An 18,964-nucleotide genomic window follows, 5' to 3' on the forward strand; every position below is an offset into this window, starting at 1 on the left:
GCACTCGTGATGGGGTTGCTGTATTCTATGCCAGGGATTTGTCTTACACACATATGCACGCACACACACACAAGCTTTTGGAGACGATGTGTGTATTGCCATCATCTGTGTGATGCCACGGGGGGGTTGGTTGGAGGAGGGGGGGAACATGAACCATCTGTCTGCTTTTCAGCATTCATGTTCTTATGCATAAATACATTTCATATGCTGTATTTAGAGCTCTAGACCATTTTTGCCTTGTTCTGGTTGCATAATCAAAAATGCAATGAGAAAAAGAATATGGCTTGGGTGGGAAAAGCTGGTCCTACATCTGGTGCAGTAAAAGTGTGATGACTCTGGTGGAAAGAGCGATAATCTAAGACCAACTGTTTTAACTGTAACGGTGAGGGGTCACCTAGTTTCTGCAGCTCTAACTACTTCTTCTGGCCTTATTTTTTGGACCCATTTTCAGCCACTTGCCCTGCACTAGAACTTCATCTCCTATCTCGCATCTTGCAGGTTTTCATATACGCTTAGAGGAAGGATGCCCTATGTTTGTAGCTTATACAACTACTGGGTAGACATCGCCTGTCGCCCAAAGCATTTCACATTTTGGCCACTAAAAATGTTTGTGGACCAAGTATACACTTTTGGTCTGTTGTCTTTTTAACAAGTCTGGTTAGACAAGCTATTTAGACAAAAAGATTTTTTTGCAATTTGTTAAGTGTAACCGTTGTGAAAACTAATGGCGGTGTGGTGACTGTGGTGGTACCGCTACTGGTGTAGCTGTGGATCAGCTTAGCATGGAGACCACCATGGCGTCTGCAATGGCACTGTGCTTATTAATGTAAAACTTTTAATAGATATTTTCTTTTTAAAAGCAACAGCTGACAGTTTCTGGTACTCAAGCATGTTTATCATAAATACAGTAAACATGTGTCTGTTATTCTGGTCACAGATTCTTGAAGACTCATTAGCTTTGTGGTCTTAATGTTCAGAGCAGATACTTTTATTGGTCCAGTTCAGTTTATGTTTTAGTCATTTTTAGGTTAACACGGGGTCAATGGTACAATGGAATGTGCAAGAAAAACAGTGTCTACATCTGACACAACTACATTACCAATAAAAAGTTGGTTATATGGCAAAGTAGTAACATTGTATCACCAGTAGGCATGAATTTAGCTTAGATGTTCCTGAAGATGACTTTTTGAACAAGCAGGTATAGACAAAACAGTTGTGCTACATATTCACCATGTTATATAAGACTATGAAAACTATGAGTGCAGTGTTCTTTTTCTTCAGTGTTTGCCAAAGAAACTATTTAAGACAGAACAATCCATTGGTAAAAATAAATTAAATTAACAAAATACTGCTGTTATGGTCTTTTTAATAAAACATAGTTATCCAGTGTTCTAGAAGTACTGTCGATACTGTCAATGTACTCCGTAATGGATATCACAGTCTAATTTATCACAATAATTACAACCTATCGCCACATTGCCAACCTCTTCCACTGAGGTGGCATGTATTTTACTTAAATACCTATTTTGAGCTTAAGAGAAACCTGTGCATTTTTTTTAAACATTTCTTAGTATGTTTATAGGAACATGAATGTGCCCAGAGCCAAAAACAAATTGTTCTCTTCCCAAAAAATCCTGACATTTCATACTTTCTGTCATCTCACTCCTCTGTTCGACTCTGACCTAAGAAACCAAGTTTACATTGCGTGGGTCGTATTGGAACATTTCTGAGCGCTGATCCAAGACATGGGGTATTTCAGCCCTGAGTGGGTTCAGCTATTTTGATCAAGGCACGGATGAAATAAACACAACAGAGTACAACAGCTTTTTTCAGCTGTGACCCAGCGTTTAGTTCCAAGACCCATATTTTATCATAGTCTCTTTCCTAGAGTAGGGAGAGGAATTCAAAACTGGAACATGAACATCAACACATCTGCAGACAAAACAAGTCGAGCTTGAACCCATAACAGCTCTTTTTTTCCAGCACTTAAAACTCTTATTGGCAGTAGTGGTTCTGAACTACTGCTCAGAGATCAGGTCCTGTCACCCTTACAGTGGTTGAAATTTGGGTTAAGGTAGGCGAGACAGATCCTAGACCTGTGTTCAAGGTCATCTAGTGAGGGACAAGTTCACAGGCCTGTTAATGGAAGGTACTTTATTCCTTTTTGAAGAAATGTCAGGCTTTTTGAGGTCACTCACTCGTGCATCTGCAGGATTTTGGTTCCCTCTTATGAAGCGACAGCAGCTTGCCATTCTATGTGCTGTTTCTGGCAGCTGTCACTCGTGTGATACTGCCTACAAATACAGCAGAGTTCCTTTTAAAACTGTCAGCAGCTACTCTGACACATCTTCACCGTGCAGATACTTTTATACGAGACTTCCTCTCCTCTTCACCAGTCACAGATCTCCGTCTCATTCTCTGTCACTCTCTCGTTTTCACTCTCTCTCGCTCACTCCCTGTCATCTTTCTCTCTCCCTAACCCCTCCTCCCCCTCTCTCGCTGTGTGAGATGAAATTGGTTTCTCATCCATTAGAGATTTTGAAGCACTGTTTGGCCGTAGTCTGGACTGAGAGCAGTGGCAGAGAAGCTGAAAGTTTCTCATATATGCTGTGTAGATTTCTATATGCACGAGATAGTGGAGTAGAGGAAGTGAGTTTAAAAAAAAAAAGAAAGAAAGAAAAGGGAGAAAAAGAAAATTGCTTTCTTTTTCGTATTTAATTTTCTGGACTTTTTTTTTTTGCGCGCTCCAACACTCAAATTAATTCCGGCAACTTGTCATTTTACATTAGAGCATGAAGTGGACTGGTGGAGGGCTGAGGAAAGCAATCTCGTCTTGTTGCCATGGGAGCGCTTTCTTATTGTGCATTTGGGTAAGAGAGCTGCTGCCAGAACTTCTGCCCACCTGTTTCCGGTCTGTTTTCAGGAGGTAAGCAATGCTTCCAGCATGGGTAGAGGCTTGCACATGGAGGCCCTTTGCACACATATGATTTACCAGCCTGATTAAAATATGCATGTTTTGATTGGGGTGGAAATAGGAATTTGGATATGGTCTCCACGGCTTTGATCCTGCTCTGCTCAGCGTCTCTGCTGTTGTACGTTGTCCTCTCATCATTTTTATCATAATTTTTCGTTTGCCCTAGTATGGGATGCCCTCTTCCTTAAGTAGACTGGTTTCTTGTCAGGCTTATTTCAACAAACTAATCGACCTCCCTTCTGCCTGTCCTACTTTAAAACTTCTGTGCACCAGCATGCGAGAGATTTTGGCCTGCACCCCAGCAGTAATCACACTGTTATATATTTATTTTGTTTGTTTTTATCTCTCTGTCTGCCTTATGGTTTATTAGCAACATCTCTGCCCCACACACTCCCAAAAAAACACGAAAACCAATACTCTCAACCGTTGTCTGATTGCCCCATCTTCTCTAAACCTCTGATCACCATCTGCCTGTGCATCACAACTGTTCTGTTAGGGATCCTCCTGGACCTGCTGTGGATTACTCTAGAGGCCAGCGTGGAGCGGCTGCCTGCTCGCTGCGAATGCACGCACACGTATGCGCACCCGCTAGCGCCCATCGCCCCTCTTACAAACAGATGTCCACAGGGACGGCTCTTATTCATCGCTCAGTCGCGGTGCTTGCCCACCCACCTGGGCCCAGCGGGGGTCACAGGAAGCACTCCCAGGGCGAGCCAGGCCTCAGACGGGAAATGAGACGACTATGGGGATCCTCCATCCTCTCACGCGCATGATTTGTGCTTAATACTCTATTAGCTCGCACATGCTGTGATAGGGTTCTGTTATAGGGATAAAGATTTAGCCCATATGTTTCAGAGCAGCAGTGCTGGGATCAGTTTAGCCTAGTACATTAAATTGCATTCATTAAGATCTTAAAGACAAGACATGATCCGAAATGAGGACGAGATTGGTATGTATGACACCAGGCTCTCAGTTAAGCCTTGAGTCACAGAAGTGGGTAGTCAGCATTCTCCTCCAAGCATGTTTAACTGCTCTACAGCGCTACATTCACATCATTCAGAGGAATCAAATGCTAGCCTTCATACTCTTAGACTGACTGGTGTTGAAAGGGCCTTGATATACTTGCAACCATCAGCTGCTATTTACTGTCTGCGGCCTACCATCACCCTTAGGTTGTGCTTTAGTCGGCCGTTCTCAGTACCCGTTCGGCCAATTCAGTGTACTGATCAGTGTCAGAGTGAGAAGGAGCTCTCTGATTGGCTGTTCAGCCTAGTGAATCAGTGCACGAGATGAGAAATACAAGCAAAGCAAGCATGACACTCTCAAGATGGTACTTTTATTCATGTACTCAGCATATTCTTTCTGTTAAGCTTCTGCTGCTTTTTTGTTTTTAATCTGAACAAAACAATTAAACAGCGTTTTTATACATGGTGTCATTGTAGCTAGGCTACTCTGTTTAAAAAAAAAAAAAGAGCAGATTAATCAGTTTCATTTAACTCAAACACTTTGAGTAAACTGTTGTTTCAGTCAAAGTATTTGAGTTGAGTAAAACTAGCTCTTAGTTGTTAGCACATGAAATGAAGTGCAAGTTTTCATGGAACATGTGAGGTGACTTTAGGTGACAGAAGCCAATAATCAGTCGGCCTTGGTTGGTGTTAGTTCTACCACATTGACTTGATGTGTCAAGACCCTTACATAGAGGAGACCGGGACAGCCAATGGGAATCGGCAACAGCTAAAAAATCATCAGAAAAAAACCATCGCTGAAAAAAGAGGTACTTCACCTCTCAAAAAAAAAAAAGCTTCATTTTCAGCTTAAAAAAAGCAGTTCTTCAGTCTTCAGGCACAGCTCTTAGGCTTAATCATGTGGTGAAAGTGAAATATAGATGTCAGTGATTGTCAGTATGATGGACATGGCTGTAGTTTGAGTGATGCTGGTGCTTTCCTTTTTAGTACTCCACAGGTGTTGACCATTGTCTCAGAGAGAAAAAGAGAGGGAGAGGACGAGAAGGAAAGGCAGAGATAGGGAGAGGTATTCATTTAACATCTCTAGAAATGTTGAATTGATGTTAATGATGTGCTTGCTGCCATGTGCATTTGTGTGATTGGAACGAGAACTGTCACTACAGAGTGCTGGCTTCTATCAAAGCTAGTTTTAATGACTGCCTCTACAACTGTGAATGCTTTGTCGCTGGGATGAAACGCCTTGTATTCAGCAATGGTGGAAAGCAAAATGGAATCAACAAATGATTGTTAGAACATTTGATTAAGAAAAACTGAAGCTTTTTGAGCAGTTGTGAATTTTTTTTATTTTTATGTTACAGCCTTGATTGCAATAGGACCCCTGCAGAGAGAACAGTCATATGCCATACACAGTAGAACTCGAAGACAAACACACACTAATTTTTATACATCGTGTGTGTACACACACACACACACACACACACACAGTATTGCCCTTTTAGGAAAAAAAAACTACAGAACTGTTACTGTGGTCGACCCCTCATTTGAGTGGTATCCTTAAGGTCCTTAAGGGTAAATCTTTGGTACTTTTAGATGAAGAACATATTACCATTTTCCTTTGCAGTTATGTTATTTTAAGTAAATTGACTACAGGTAATGTTTTTGGTTTTTAATTTTAGTATTTTAAAACGGATTACTTTACTTTCTTCTAGAAAAGTAACTGTAGTGTACCTTTTAAAAGTTACAGTATTGAACCTTAACAACATGGTTGTACCTTTAAGAATATATTTACATTTTTTGTTTCTTTGTATCTCAGTGGATGAAAATTTGTCTGTACAGTAACTTTTTTCTAACAGTGTGGGCAAAGTCAGAGATCACCCTTTATTTATTTTATTTTCATTCAAGACGGCCATAAAGTAAAAATTCTTCATTTTTCAAGAGTATTTCTGAGGAGATTAAGTATAAGACAATCTATTTGTATAAGTAACGGGAAGGAAAATAAGTGAAAAACAGGAGTTTCCAAAATTGGAATACAAAATTCTTATTAGTTACAGAGAAAATGGCACTGCTAACAACCATGCAAGACCTGGTAGACCAGCAAAACTGATAAAGAGATAAACAAGAGAGAGACAGGAGAAAATCAAGCTCCACTCTTCTTGCAGATCTGAGAAAATCTACTATTATGGACAGAAGATGACTGCTCCTGTCCATCTTTCCACTGTAAGAAGACAACTCGGCACTATGAGTCTGAAAGGATCTGCAGCGGTCATGAAGCTGTTACTGGGAAAAGAACATCATCTACAAATTAGTAAAAACCTAGAAGCTGCTGGTGTTCTCAGAACAATGGACTGACCACTCCAGTGTCCAGACCTCAACTTCACTGAATGTGTTTGAGATTACGTGGATTGCAAGAGGCACTTGGTTGCAAGAGGTTGCTGACTTTTGCACAGTACTTTGTAAGTACCTAAGACTAAAATTAGCTTCAGTAACAAAAAACAAATGTCTTTGTGTTTTCAGTTTTAAACAGTGAAACATGTAGCTTTTAAAAGGTGCTCTATAAAGGCAAGCCCATTTTGTTGATCCTGACATTGTCGGTTTAACCAACCTGGCTTTCCTATAAAGGCAGAACACACACACACACACTCCTCTCTCTGACCGTAATACATTGTGTTTTCTCCGGAGCCACGCCCTGAAAGCAGAGCCAGACTCTGGCAGCGTTTCCATATGAGCTCACGGATGCGTGCGCATGACTCTGGCATCATGATGTTGGCACACTCCCACCACACCCAGTGGCGTGCTGCACACACACGCGTGCACGTTTCCTCATTTGCAATTGATCTGGCTCTTATCTCGTCGGTAATCTGTCTGCTTGTTCTGGCCAGTGCAGGGATTGCCTAATGATCTATTGATCTCAGCATCGACCTCAATCAGCTGCAACAGGACAACAGCACAGAGGCACCCACTGACATTCACACCCAGCTCCAATCTCCCCTCTTCCACATTCTCTGCCACTTTATCCTCCTGCCCTCCTCTCCCCTCCTCTGCCTTTCTTCTCTCCCATCTCCACTATCTCTCTCCCTCTGCCTGCTGATCTCTTCTATTTGCTCTGCTCCACAGAGATTAGACATTACTGTGCTTTTAACATCTGGCTCCAAAGTTATTAATGCAATTGGCTAACTCTGTTAGGCCGACAGCTCCAAACCCAGCTCATGTTTTCCTCCTGGCGATGCAGGCCAAACAAGAGCATGAGTTTATTACTATGAGTAGTAATCTGAGAGTTGTAACCATGCACAGTCATGTTAGACAGTGTTCACCAAGTAGTGAAAAGCATAGGGTCCAAAGGCAAGTCAGTACTTCTATCCGAGAGTATAGCACCATCTATTAAACTGTGATTTTTGGATATGTTTGCTCACTTTGCTAACCTTTATTTAGTCTCCGCTGAGTAGTAAACTTAATAATATAACTCCTGTTAATACAAAAGAGGAATTTGCTTTGGGTTGGCTCTTCAGAAATGCCACCCTGGTAGAATTAGATGAATTTTGGCCAGAACCAACTAGACAGAAGGATGGGAAATTTGATGTCTCTTGTTAGAAATTCTAAAACAATGCAGTCTCTTGAGCAGTCAACATGAGGATTGGTTGTTTTGTTTGATGATTGACTAGAAATAGTGTAAAGCTCACCTGCAATCTTTACTGTCTCTGTATACCAGCATGTTGACAGAGTACATCTCTTAAAGTAATCTTTTGCAGAAAATGGTAATTAAGCATGCACTGATATGGAAATTGTGGGACAAAGCTCATTTCTCATATTTTTCATGTCAATGTTTGCTAATGCTGATACATAAATGTTTAGAAAATATAGAAATTCTGACTGCATCTGTCTGGATTGAAGCATTATAGAGATTTATTTGTAGGGAGTTACATATATAGTAAAATGGAGACGTTTCAGCATTTTACACCAGCATCTCCTAAACATTCTGCTTTGCCAGAGTTCATATATCAAATATCGCTTTGAAATTTTGATCAAATCTAAAAATCTGACTGAAACAGGTTTTTAAAAAACCAAGGACCTGCCGATACTGATAGGATTCCAATGCCATTTTGCCTCCCAAATGATAATAATTTATGTTTGACACAAGTTAACCCCTTAAATGTTCAGAATGTGCCGGTAGGTCAAAACTGTTTTTAAACACCTCTCAGCCACTTTGCATTGTAGTGTCTGAATAACATTCCTTAGAATGTAATAAGCCTGAGGTTTTTAAAGGTTTTATGAACTTAATGAGTACTGAATGTGCTGAAATGTTGCATTTTATGTCATCTCAAATGAATTTTACATTCTCACTTGAGTGCTTGTTCCTGTAAAATTGAAATCGCCTGTTTTACTCCCATGACCACATTTCTAAGGGTCTCCAGGCCTGTGCTTGAGAGGTGTAAGTGTGGCTGTGTGTGAGCAGGTAAAGCCCTTCTCCACACCTCCCAATTCTCTGGTGAGTCTGAGGGAGGTTCTTTACCAGCAGGAGGAAATGACCTGGTGTCAAAAAGTCTGAAGCTTTATTGGAAACATTTCTGTAGCCTGGTTTCTCAGAAGTCAGTTTGATTACTACTGCTCTCTCTGACCAGAGGGTGGGATGTATTATTGTACTTTTGTACAACAGGGGTTGGGTGTGTGTGTGCTTGAGAGTCTGACCTGTGTAGCTGAACTCACAAACATGAATAAACCAGTTAATGTGAGGATTATTGATGTTTGTGTGTGCTTGCTCAAGTTCAAGTCTGTGTCTGAAGGGGCTAGAGTCAGATGCGTCTGTGTATGTGTTAGGGAGAGGAAGATGGACTCATGCACAAGTCTGGGCACAACTGTTTGATACTGGCAAGAGAAGAAAGCCCTGGCATTCCGGGAACTGCATGAGTAGCTTACGTCATGAAATGTCCAAAATCCCCACCATCTATACAAACACACTGTGGCTCATACATGCTACTCTGCAGTTCCAGAGTTTAGCATTGGTAATGCGTAGGGCTGCACTTAATGTTTGTTTCTCTAATCTGTTGATCTATCAGTGACTAGCTGTTTAATCGACTATATCTTCTGCCATTTTCTCTCCCTTTGCCCAGGTCCAGTTCCGTCTGTGTGATAAATGATTTCTTCTCTTTATGGCGCAACTAAATAATGGAAGCTAGCACTTCATGTAATGCAGTCTGCCAAATTGACTGTATATATTTCTGATATGAACATTACAATACATGCAAGTCCCCAGCGATGAAAGCGGCAAGCCTGAAGTCATTTGGTTTCAATGAGTGTCAGCAATGGCAAGTGGCAGGCACCGCAGTGAGTGTTCAGCGCAATGCAAGTGATCTAAGCGACACAATGAAGTTTTGTGCAAATGAACAGTGAAAATATGCAGCAATATCCTGTTTGTTCCATTTTCATGAAAATAGAGAAGTTTATTATTGCTAAAAAAATAGTTAAAAACAGAACATTAATATGTAAGTGTTCTTTTGCTAAAAACATTGGCAGATTTTGATTAAATTAAAATAACCTGTTTGTGAAAACATTTGGTTTTGTTTGAGAGAGATGACTGTTCATTGTTGAAAACAGAACTAATTAAACATTTTCCAATTTAACAATTAACAATACCATTTCCAAAAAAGTTGGGATGCTGTGCAGATGGTTAATAAAAAAACAATGCAATGATGTGCAAATTATGTAAACCATATTTTTAAAGAAAAATACTACAAAGACAAAATATCAAAAATTGAAACTGAGAAAATATATTTTTGAAAAATATATGTCCATTTTGAATTTGATGCCAACACATTCCAAAAAAGTTGGGGTGCAGATATGTTTACCACTATGTTTAATCACCTCTTCTTTTAACAACACTCTAAGTGTTTGGGAACTGAGGAGACCAACTGCTGTATTTTTGAAAGTGAAATGTTTTCCTGTTCTTGTTTGATATAGGATTTCAGCTGGTCTACATTATGGGGTCTCCTTTTTTGTGTCTTTCATTTCATAATGCGCAAAATGTTTTCAGTGGTCAGAGATCTGGACTGCAGGCAGGCCAGTTTATCTCCCGGACTCTCTTTATACAGAGCCATGCTGTTGTAGTAGACGCAGAATCTGGTTTGATGTTGCCTTGCTGAAATAAGCAAGACCTTCCCTGGAAAAGATGTCATCTGGAAGCCAGCGTATGTTCCATCACTCAGCATTAATGGTACCTTCACAGATGTCCTTGTAACCCATGCCATATTCACTAATGCACCTTTGTATCGTCATGAATACTGACTTTTGGACTGGGTGCAGATATCAAGCTGAGTGGTCTTTAGCCTGGAGGACACAGTGTTCATGATTTCTATAAAGTATTTCAAATGTTGATTTGTTGGACCACAGGACACTTTTCCACGTCTGCTCAGTCCATTTTAAAAGAGCTCGGGCCCAGAGAAGGTGGCAGTGTTTTTGGATCCTTTTAATATATGGTTTCTTCTTTGCAATTTAGAGTTTTAACTTACATTTGTGGATACAGTGATGAACTGTTTTCACAGACGGTGGTTTTCAGAAGTGTTTCTGAGCCCATGCAGTGATTTCCGCTACAGAATCATGTCCGTTTTTAATGTAGTGCTGCCTGAGGACCCAAAGATCATGGCCAGCAAATACTGGTTTTTGGCCTTGTCCCTTGTACAGAGTTTTCTCCAGATTCTCTGAATCTTTTAATGTTATTGTTTACTGTAGATGATTTAAAAGTAAACGTTATTTGCTATTTTATGTTGAGAAATGCTGTTCTTGAATTTTTTGCCCTATTTGCCCATGTAGTCTTTCAGTGCTGAGGAGCATGAGGAGTGCTGAACCCCTCCTCATCTTTACTTCTGAAAGACTCAGCATCTCTGGGATGCTTTTTTTTGTACCCAATCATGTTACTGGTTTGTTGCCAGTCAACCACCAGGTGTGTTTTTTTTTTTTGTTTTTTTTTTAAGCATTACACAACTTTCCTGGCCTTATGTTGGCATCAAATTCAAACATTTTCAAAAAACAATAACATTTCTCAGTTTCAACATTTGATATTTTGTCTTTGTACTATTTTCAATTAAATATAGGGTTTCATTGATTTGCACATCATTGCATTTTTTTTTTTTATTTACATTTTGCAGAGCTTCCCAACTTTTTTGGAAATGGGGTTGTAGATTGTGAACAAAGTGGTGTTCAGCCTGCTACAGATTTCCTGTCAGGTGAAGCATAAACAGGGCAAAACTGAGAGAAGTTCAATATTATCATTTTTCTAATATATTTATGTATCATTTTTCTAATATATATATATATTTTTCTAATATAATCTATGTAGGCTGACTGCTAATTTATGTTGGTTTCTGTTACTAAAACTAAAAATGTACTTTGCCTAATCAGCCAATTTGGTCAAGCTTGCTGCCTGACCTGTGTTCGGTTCTGAATCACCTACCAAGGACCGATCACCTGCTGGAAAGGCAACAAAGAGCGGTTTAATCACCACTTACAGAAAATTATAGAGCATCACATTTCTGCTGTTTTGCTAAAATCACTATCATCACTGTCTAACTGACTTTGTTGAATTATTGAAACCCTAGTAAACTGTTCAGTCCACTGATATGTTTTGTACAGTACCTGCTGGCTCTTGGCTGTGTGTTCACTTTGGAACAGCCACATGCACTCAGGAAGGACAACTCTTGGACAGAAGTTGGACATGGTGGTAAAGTCAGTTCATCTAAACCTTCTCTTCTCTTCTCTTCTCTTCTCTTCTCTTCTCTTCTCTTCTCTTCTCTTCTCTTCTCTTCTCTTCCTCTCTCTCTGTTGCTCTCTCTGTCGCTCTCTCTGTCTCTCTCTTTGTCTCTCTCTCTTTGTCTCTCTCTCTCTCTCTCTTTGTCTCTCTCTCTCTCTCTCTTTCTCTCTCTCTCTCTCTCTCTCTCTCTCTCTCTCTCGCTCTCGCGCTCTCTCTCTCTTGCTCTCTCTCTCGCTCTCGCGCTCTCTCTCTCTCTCGCTCTCTCTCTCTGTCTCTCTTTCCAGAGTCCATTCCATGCAGGCAGATTGGAGGTGGCAGAAAAGGGCCTCCTCATTGCTGAGAGAACAGACGCTGCTGCAATTAAACCTGACACCACCGTTTAGAGCCTTACACATACTCCTGTGAGGGCCTACTGGCAAGCTGCACTCAACTCATATGGGTACACAGAGAGAGTGAGAGGTAGAAGGAGAGGGAAAGAGGAAGAGAGCAGGATGGATGGATGGATGGATGGATGAATGAGAGAAATGCCCCAGAGCGCAGCGAGAGGCTAGTGTTTTCAAACATGCCACAGCACAGCTGACCTCAGCCTTGCGCTGACAGCACCAGCTACACTCAGACACACTCTCAGATCGTGTGTTTGTGAGAGAGAGAGAGAGAGAGAGAGAGAGAGAGAGAGGAACTAAGTATAAGAGAGTTAGAGTGAGTTTGTGTGTATGGTTGTGATTTAAGCTCATATAATAGGGCACAGATACTTTGCAAACCTTTCTGGAAAAAGAGACAAAATATGCATTTACAGACAGCCCTCAAAAGCAGAACACATATTTCACAGAAAACTACCCAGAAACCTCAACAGCTAAATGTATAATTGATTAGTCAGTATGTAATGGGTTCACACTTTTCCTTTATTACACCTTGCCTTCTTTTCAGAACACTTGCGCTCAGTTTTTCAAAGAAGTCTGCAGGGACATTTTTACTTGTTCTATGAACGTCCAAAGTTCAGTCTTTGAAGTTGGTGCTGCTACTTATGGTCCAAATAATCCCAAACACATTCAATGACTCATCAGTCTATAAAACCTTACTCCACATCTCTTTGGTCTGTTTTTTTTTTCAGTACACATATCCTTTCACTTTCATCTTTGTTTCATCCTTGCAAGTTTTGAGTTCAGTTTATCTGATGGTGACCGTGTTGCTGGTCTACCAGATCATGTATGGTTGTTTGGCATTCCATTTTCTCTATCTTTTAATCATTTTATGGAAACGTTATGGAAATATTTTTTTTTCATTTCTTCTTACTTTAGCAGGTGGAATATCTTATATCTAATCTTGTCAGAAATATTTACTTTAGTCATTTTAGATGGGCATGAGAGAGAATTCTGCAGGGTAGTTAAGGAGAGGTAGAGTAGTTGCTTGTTAGCATCCTGTTGAAGAGGAACATACAGTGTCAGCTTTGGGAGCAGCTTTTTTGAGAGGAGCTGAAGTCATTATTTTTTTTTAAGATTGGACTGACGGAAGAGTTAAAGTGGAAGTACACAAAACTAAAGAGTGAAAAATTAAATACTGGTCTGATATTAAACTTGATGTTGGAGGTTTTTGTGTAATTTCTCGAGACTTGTGATTCAGCCCAGACTGTTTTTTGAATGAGGCACAATACAGGACAGCCAAACAGAACAGAGATCATTTGCATATCTCACTCTTAAAAGCAGCAAAACAGAAACAGCTTGCTTAAGAACTAAATATAGGTTAGAAAATGATCATGTGGACTGTTTTAGCACATAAATTTGCACGAACATCCCATGAATGGACCTTATAGAGAAAAATGATGCAAGAAAATGTAGAAGACTTCTATTTTTCCTGGAAAGGGCTATGAAAAGTCTATCCACAGATGGATAAAATCGAGAGAGAGAAGTGAGGGAATGTACGGGAGTCACTGAATGAGTGCGCGTTAGTGACTGTGGCAGATTACTGTTTGTGAGTGTTGTGGGGGTGTGTGTTACGGTTCTGATTTGCGTGTGTGTAATAGGGTGGAGATTCTACGGATGACTCTAAGTCTTTATAGGGAACTGCTCACAGTAAAAGACTTGTGAAAAGAACTGTAGGCTTTTACTATGAAAAGCCATCTGTGATGGCAGAGATGCTGAACTAAACTCATAGTTGTTCCTGCCTTTTATGGTGTATTTGTGTGATATCAATGTGCAAAGATCATTGCAGTTTTGAAAGCAATCTCTCTCTTTTCTTTCTCTTCCAATACCTCCTGATGGGTTTTACATGCTGCCAATAATTCGTTGCCATTGCAAGAAGCTACAGCCCACACCCCGCTTTCTCTCCCTAATACTAAAAATAATTTAATGGCATTGGGAGAGGAAACCGTTTTATCCCTAAATCTGGGCTGACTGGGGCTTGGGGGCGTTGGCATGGGGTGTTTCTTATGGAATTAGACTGTGACAATCTCATGCTCTATCTCAGTTCAGCAAAACACTGCTGTAATGCCCCACCCCCTATACTACTGTTAAAGCAGCTGCATTTTTGTGGCTTTGACGCACTGTATGAAAACCTCACCATGAACCTGATGTCCTTCAGCCTGCAACGGCTCAACATCACACAACAGCTTCAATGCCAGGCGCGAGATGCACTTTCTGAACGTGATGCAAATAACCTGCGACTGCGTTCAAACCCCACTGCGATCAATCTCAAACACATCACATTCTGGCACCCTCTTTGCACGCTGTTCTATCAGTCAACACAGCAGATGATAACTTCATGTCGTTATGATTTATTCGTTTACGGTGACACTCTGTTTGGATGGTAATGATCGCCACCGTGCCCAGCAGGGACTTTATTGTTGACGTGACAGCGACAAGCTATTAGGAACATGACCAGAGGGCCCCATGCGCGGGCCTAGATTGAAACGTAGGAAAACGGAGACTGTTAATTTCAATAAAGCCTGTGTGTGTGGTGTGTATGTGTGTGTGTGAGAGAGAGAGGAGAGGATGCAGGCAGCAAATGAAATGGGCAATGAGGGAATGGATTAGGGCCTGTTGGGCTGTGTGATCACATGTGTTTTGGGGGAGGGTGTTAGGAAGAAGGTGCTGAAGTGGTGAGAGAAAAGGTGGAAAAGAGGTGATGGAGGGAGGGGGAAGGGATGAGAAAAATATTTCGTCACACATTTTGTGATAAGGTGAGACAACACTGCTAGGGTCCCATTTCTTTCGTAATATCAGTCACTGGTACATTTTAGACTCCATTTAAAGACCTCTGTGCTTGGTTTAAACAAGTCTAGGTTTGTTGAAAATGTCCTAGCTTGGCCAGCTTTCAACAAACTAATTTTGTAGCATGATTTCTCGCAAATGCCGCAAGTTAAATAAATAGCAGCCATGCTATTTAATAAATGTTTCTGCAAGTTTTATATTATCAACAATGACAACAGACTCTACAAGCAAAAGCTCCATCACTTGTGTAATCTTGCATGCACCTTCTTTAAAAAGTCAGATGCGAGAAGTCGGCTGGAAAATGGTTTTCGTGTATTTAGCCTTCTGACTTTTTTTATTATTAGTCTTGCATTTCAGAAACCGCTTTAGCTACTGTGGCTAAGCACAAGTCTTCTCACCAAAACTATTATCCAGCCACTGGACTCTACAGCAGTGGAGACATGTTCTCTGGATTGACAAGTCACGCTTCTCCATCTGGCAATCGGATGGATGACTCTGGGTTTGGCAGTTGCCAGGCGAACGGTACTTGTCTGATTGCATTGTGCCATGTGTAAAGTTTGGTGCGGGGTAGCTTTTCAGGAGTTGGGTTCGGCCCCTTAGTTCCAATAACAGGACCTCTTAATGCTTCAGCTGACCAAGAGATTTTGGACAATTTCTTGCTCCCAACTTTGTGTGAATAGTTTGGGGACACCTCCTTCCTGTTCCAACATAACTGTGCATCAGGGCACAAAGCAAGGTCCATAAAGACATGGATGAGTGAGTTTGGAGTGGAAGAACTTGACTGGCCTGCGCAGAATCCTGACTTCAACCTGATAGAACACCTTTGGGATGAATAAGAGTGTAGATGGCGAGCCAGGCCTTCTCGTCCAGCATCAGTGAGTGTCTAAACTCACAAATGCGCTTATGGAAGAATGGTCAGAAATTCCCATAAACACACTCCAAAACCCTGTGGAAAGCCTTCCCAGAAAAGTTGAAGCTGTTATAGCTGCAAAGGGTGGGCCGACATCAAATTAAACCCTATAGATTAAGAATGGAATGTCATTCAAATTCATATGTGTGTGAAGGCAGATGAGCAAATACTTTGGCAATATAGTGTATATGCATTAAATTTCTGTTCACAAAAATCTTAAATTAGCAGACTTTTCTGCTTAATGAAATCAAAAGATAAGAAATGAAACTTGTAATCATTTTATGTCAGTCATTTGAGTGGAGTGGTTGAATTCTTCAGATCACTGTAACGCGAGCTTATCTTGCAAGTGTGGGCGGGTGGAGGGCTCTACAGAAAGCAGCTGTAAGCACAGACTGGTGTACGTCAGGCTTCACAATGAAATACATGTTGCCATTCTGGAGCTGGAAGAATCCCCCTCATCTCTATTGTCATTAAGGCACACGAACATGAAGGTTCAGGAAAGCAGGACAGTGATGAAGAAAAGCTCAGCAGACGTAATGAATCATTCTAATTGTCTACAAACAATATATAAAGTGGGCATTAATTATAGCAGCCGGAAATCCATGGCAGTGAGCGAGGAGTGTGGGCTGGGAGAGGGATTATGGAGGCCTGGTGTGGGCTCGGAGCCTCTCGCAGTTCATTTGGTTTTTGTGGCTTTTTTTTTTTTTTTTTTTTTTTTTTTGGGGTTTCCTGGCGTGACTTAAGTGTCATGGAGTGATTTCACTGCTCTCTAGCTGCTCCAGCACTGCCTCTACATCACTTGGTTTGGAGGTTCCCTTTAGTACTGGATGATCATTGTAAATCAACAGTATTGGTGAATAAGGAACATTATATGGATGTTAACATTCTATTTCATAAAATAGAGCCATCCCTATTGTCATGTCCCTTTATTGTCTTTACCTCTATTTTTATGCATGGTGTCCAAGATGTGATGGTTACCTGCAACAGGTTTCATTTGCTGTGTATGTGTGGGTGATGAGACAGTATTGTATTGTATTGTATTGTATTCAGAGCATTGTGGATATTAGTTCTTGCAGGACACTAAACAGCTGCATGCTTTAGTAAAAAAGAGAAGCTAATTGATCTTGTTTATTTAGATGTAAGGCAGTGCAATATGTGAAATATCAAATAAAAATCATTCTGTTCAAACTTTTTGACAGTATTTTTAAAAGTGCCACTATTGGAGGCATTCTGTTTGTTCCAAACAGATATGGAGACTCAATCACATGTTGACTGACTTACAGCTTTACTCAGATGTGCTTTTAGATGACTCGCGACATGAAGGGAAATTTAAGTCTGAGAGAAAAATATTTCTACTTCCAGCCTTAATGCAGTGAATGAATAAAACCTTCCACTTCCATACGGCCTCATAGAACAAGCCTTTTATTACAAAAACCTTATTCTTACGGGTTAAATGAAACACTGCATGCCATAAACGTAAAGTTTTAGAAAAAGAGGCACAACAACTTGTCACTGTTGGCTTGAATGAAAATATTCTAGAATGAGACTGAACTAAAATGATCTATTACTCTTGCACCCCAGAGACTCGAGTCTAGTCTCGAGACTTGAAGCTAGACTTGGACTTGCACTGTAGAGACTCAAAACTAGACTTGGACTTGCTCCGTAGAGACTAAAACTAGACTTGGATTTGCACCACAGTGACTTGTGAGTACCCTCCAACTTGCATGAATCAGCTTGTGAATATCTCTGCTTCTAACTTATCAAACTATTATTATATATTAAAATATTATTATGATATTTATCACCCATCCTTAAAAATGTATACACGTATCTAGATCATTTAGAAATGACAATTCCAATTATATAAAAAATAAGTAATTAGAGAGGTTTTGTAATGCAAACTTAATAATCAACTTATACCCTGATACCCTGATATACATGGCAAATATACGGTTATTAAGCATCTTTCATATTGCTCTGTTTTTTTGTTTTTTGTGTTATTTCTCTTCCCCCCCCCCCCCCCCCCCCCCCGGAAATTTCCTGAGAGCACTCCAAAAAAAAAAAAAAAAAAATCACACACTCCTTTCTCTGGTGTCAGTGTCTGCTGTGTGTGCTATGGTGGGTGTGTGCCTGCCTGGGGCAAACCAGAGTCAGTCCAATGGGACTGATGAGGAAAAGACTGTCTGGTAGCCTCTCTCTCTCTCTCTCTCTCTCTCTCTCTCTCTCTCTCTCTCTCTCTCTCTCTCTCTCTCTCTCTCTCTCTCTCCTCTCTCCTCTCTCCTCTCCTCTCACTTACTCACCCCTCACTCCCCCCCCCTCTCTCACTTACCCCTCACTCCCCCTCCCTCTCTCTCTCTCTCAATTACTCACCCCTCACTCACCCCCCCTCTCTCTCTTCTCACTCACTCGCACTATCTCTCTCTCTCTCTCTTTCTCCCCTCTTTTCTCTCTCTCTCTCTCTCTCTCTCTCCCCCCTCTTCCCTCTCTCTTCTCTCTCTCTCTCTCTCTATTCATCATGGCTGTTTTACCATGTTGGTGTTGGCGCTCAGCTGGAAAAACGTGCACAGCATGCTGAAAGCTGCTCCACAGGGGGTCACACACTCGCACACACAGGCTCACTGCTCTTATATGTTTTGGTTTATAGTAGCCTGAGGCCAAAGTGACACCTCATTTACATGTGCTGGAGTAGCTCAGAGGTACCACACCCTTCTCACTCACTCTCTTTCACACTTTCTCTGTTTTTCTTTCTCTTTCTTTTGCTTTTTATCTTACCCCCCCCACCATTTTTGTCTGTATCTCAGTGAACTGGACACCTACACTGTGTGTGAGTGCACAGGTGGCCACATTCACATGTTGCCTAAAAGTGTGGGGCTAACTGTGACAATTCAGCTGTACACAAGTGCTGTTTGTCTACCATGATGCAGGCTCTCAACGGTTAATGGCTGTAGAAGAACAGTCCAGCCCCACTTTACAGTCAAATTTCAAACCTCAACCTTTGTCAACAAGTGCGCTCTCACTCTCTCTCCCTCGCCCCCCCCCCCCCCCCCCCCCACCCCCATTTCTTTCTCTTTCTCTTCCTCACTCTTCCTGTCTGTGTGATCCCTCTTCAAAAGCCTTTAGCTGGAGCAGCCGTTTATCTAGCTGCCCTGATTCTGATGGCAGATCTTTCTT

General features: G+C 41.0%; 1 protein-coding gene across 7 annotated transcripts in view; it reads left to right on the plus strand.

The window, feature by feature from the left end:
• The window catches only part of plxnb2b (plexin b2b), a 159,048-nt gene that overhangs the window by 55,718 nt on the left and 84,366 nt on the right, over positions 1-18,964 (plus strand). Inside the window, exons 1-2 of one of the 7 annotated variants that reach the window (XM_017706744.2) lie at positions 2,790-2,926; positions 11,962-12,116. The exons of 3 other annotated variants lie outside the window; for them this stretch is intronic. In XM_017706744.2, the coding sequence (XP_017562233.1) occupies positions 12,113-12,116 (4 nt within the window). In that variant the 5' untranslated portion in view covers positions 2,790-2,926; positions 11,962-12,112. Of the gene's footprint in view, positions 1-2,789; positions 2,927-11,961; positions 12,117-18,964 lie in introns of those variants that run through there. 3 more of the 7 variants (XM_037542845.1, XM_037542846.1, XM_037542848.1) reach the window with 3 other exon arrangements.

Source organism: Pygocentrus nattereri, chromosome 11 (assembly GCF_015220715.1).
Source record: "Pygocentrus nattereri isolate fPygNat1 chromosome 11, fPygNat1.pri, whole genome shotgun sequence".
In the NCBI taxonomy this organism is placed as follows: Eukaryota; Metazoa; Chordata; class Actinopteri; order Characiformes; family Serrasalmidae; genus Pygocentrus; species Pygocentrus nattereri.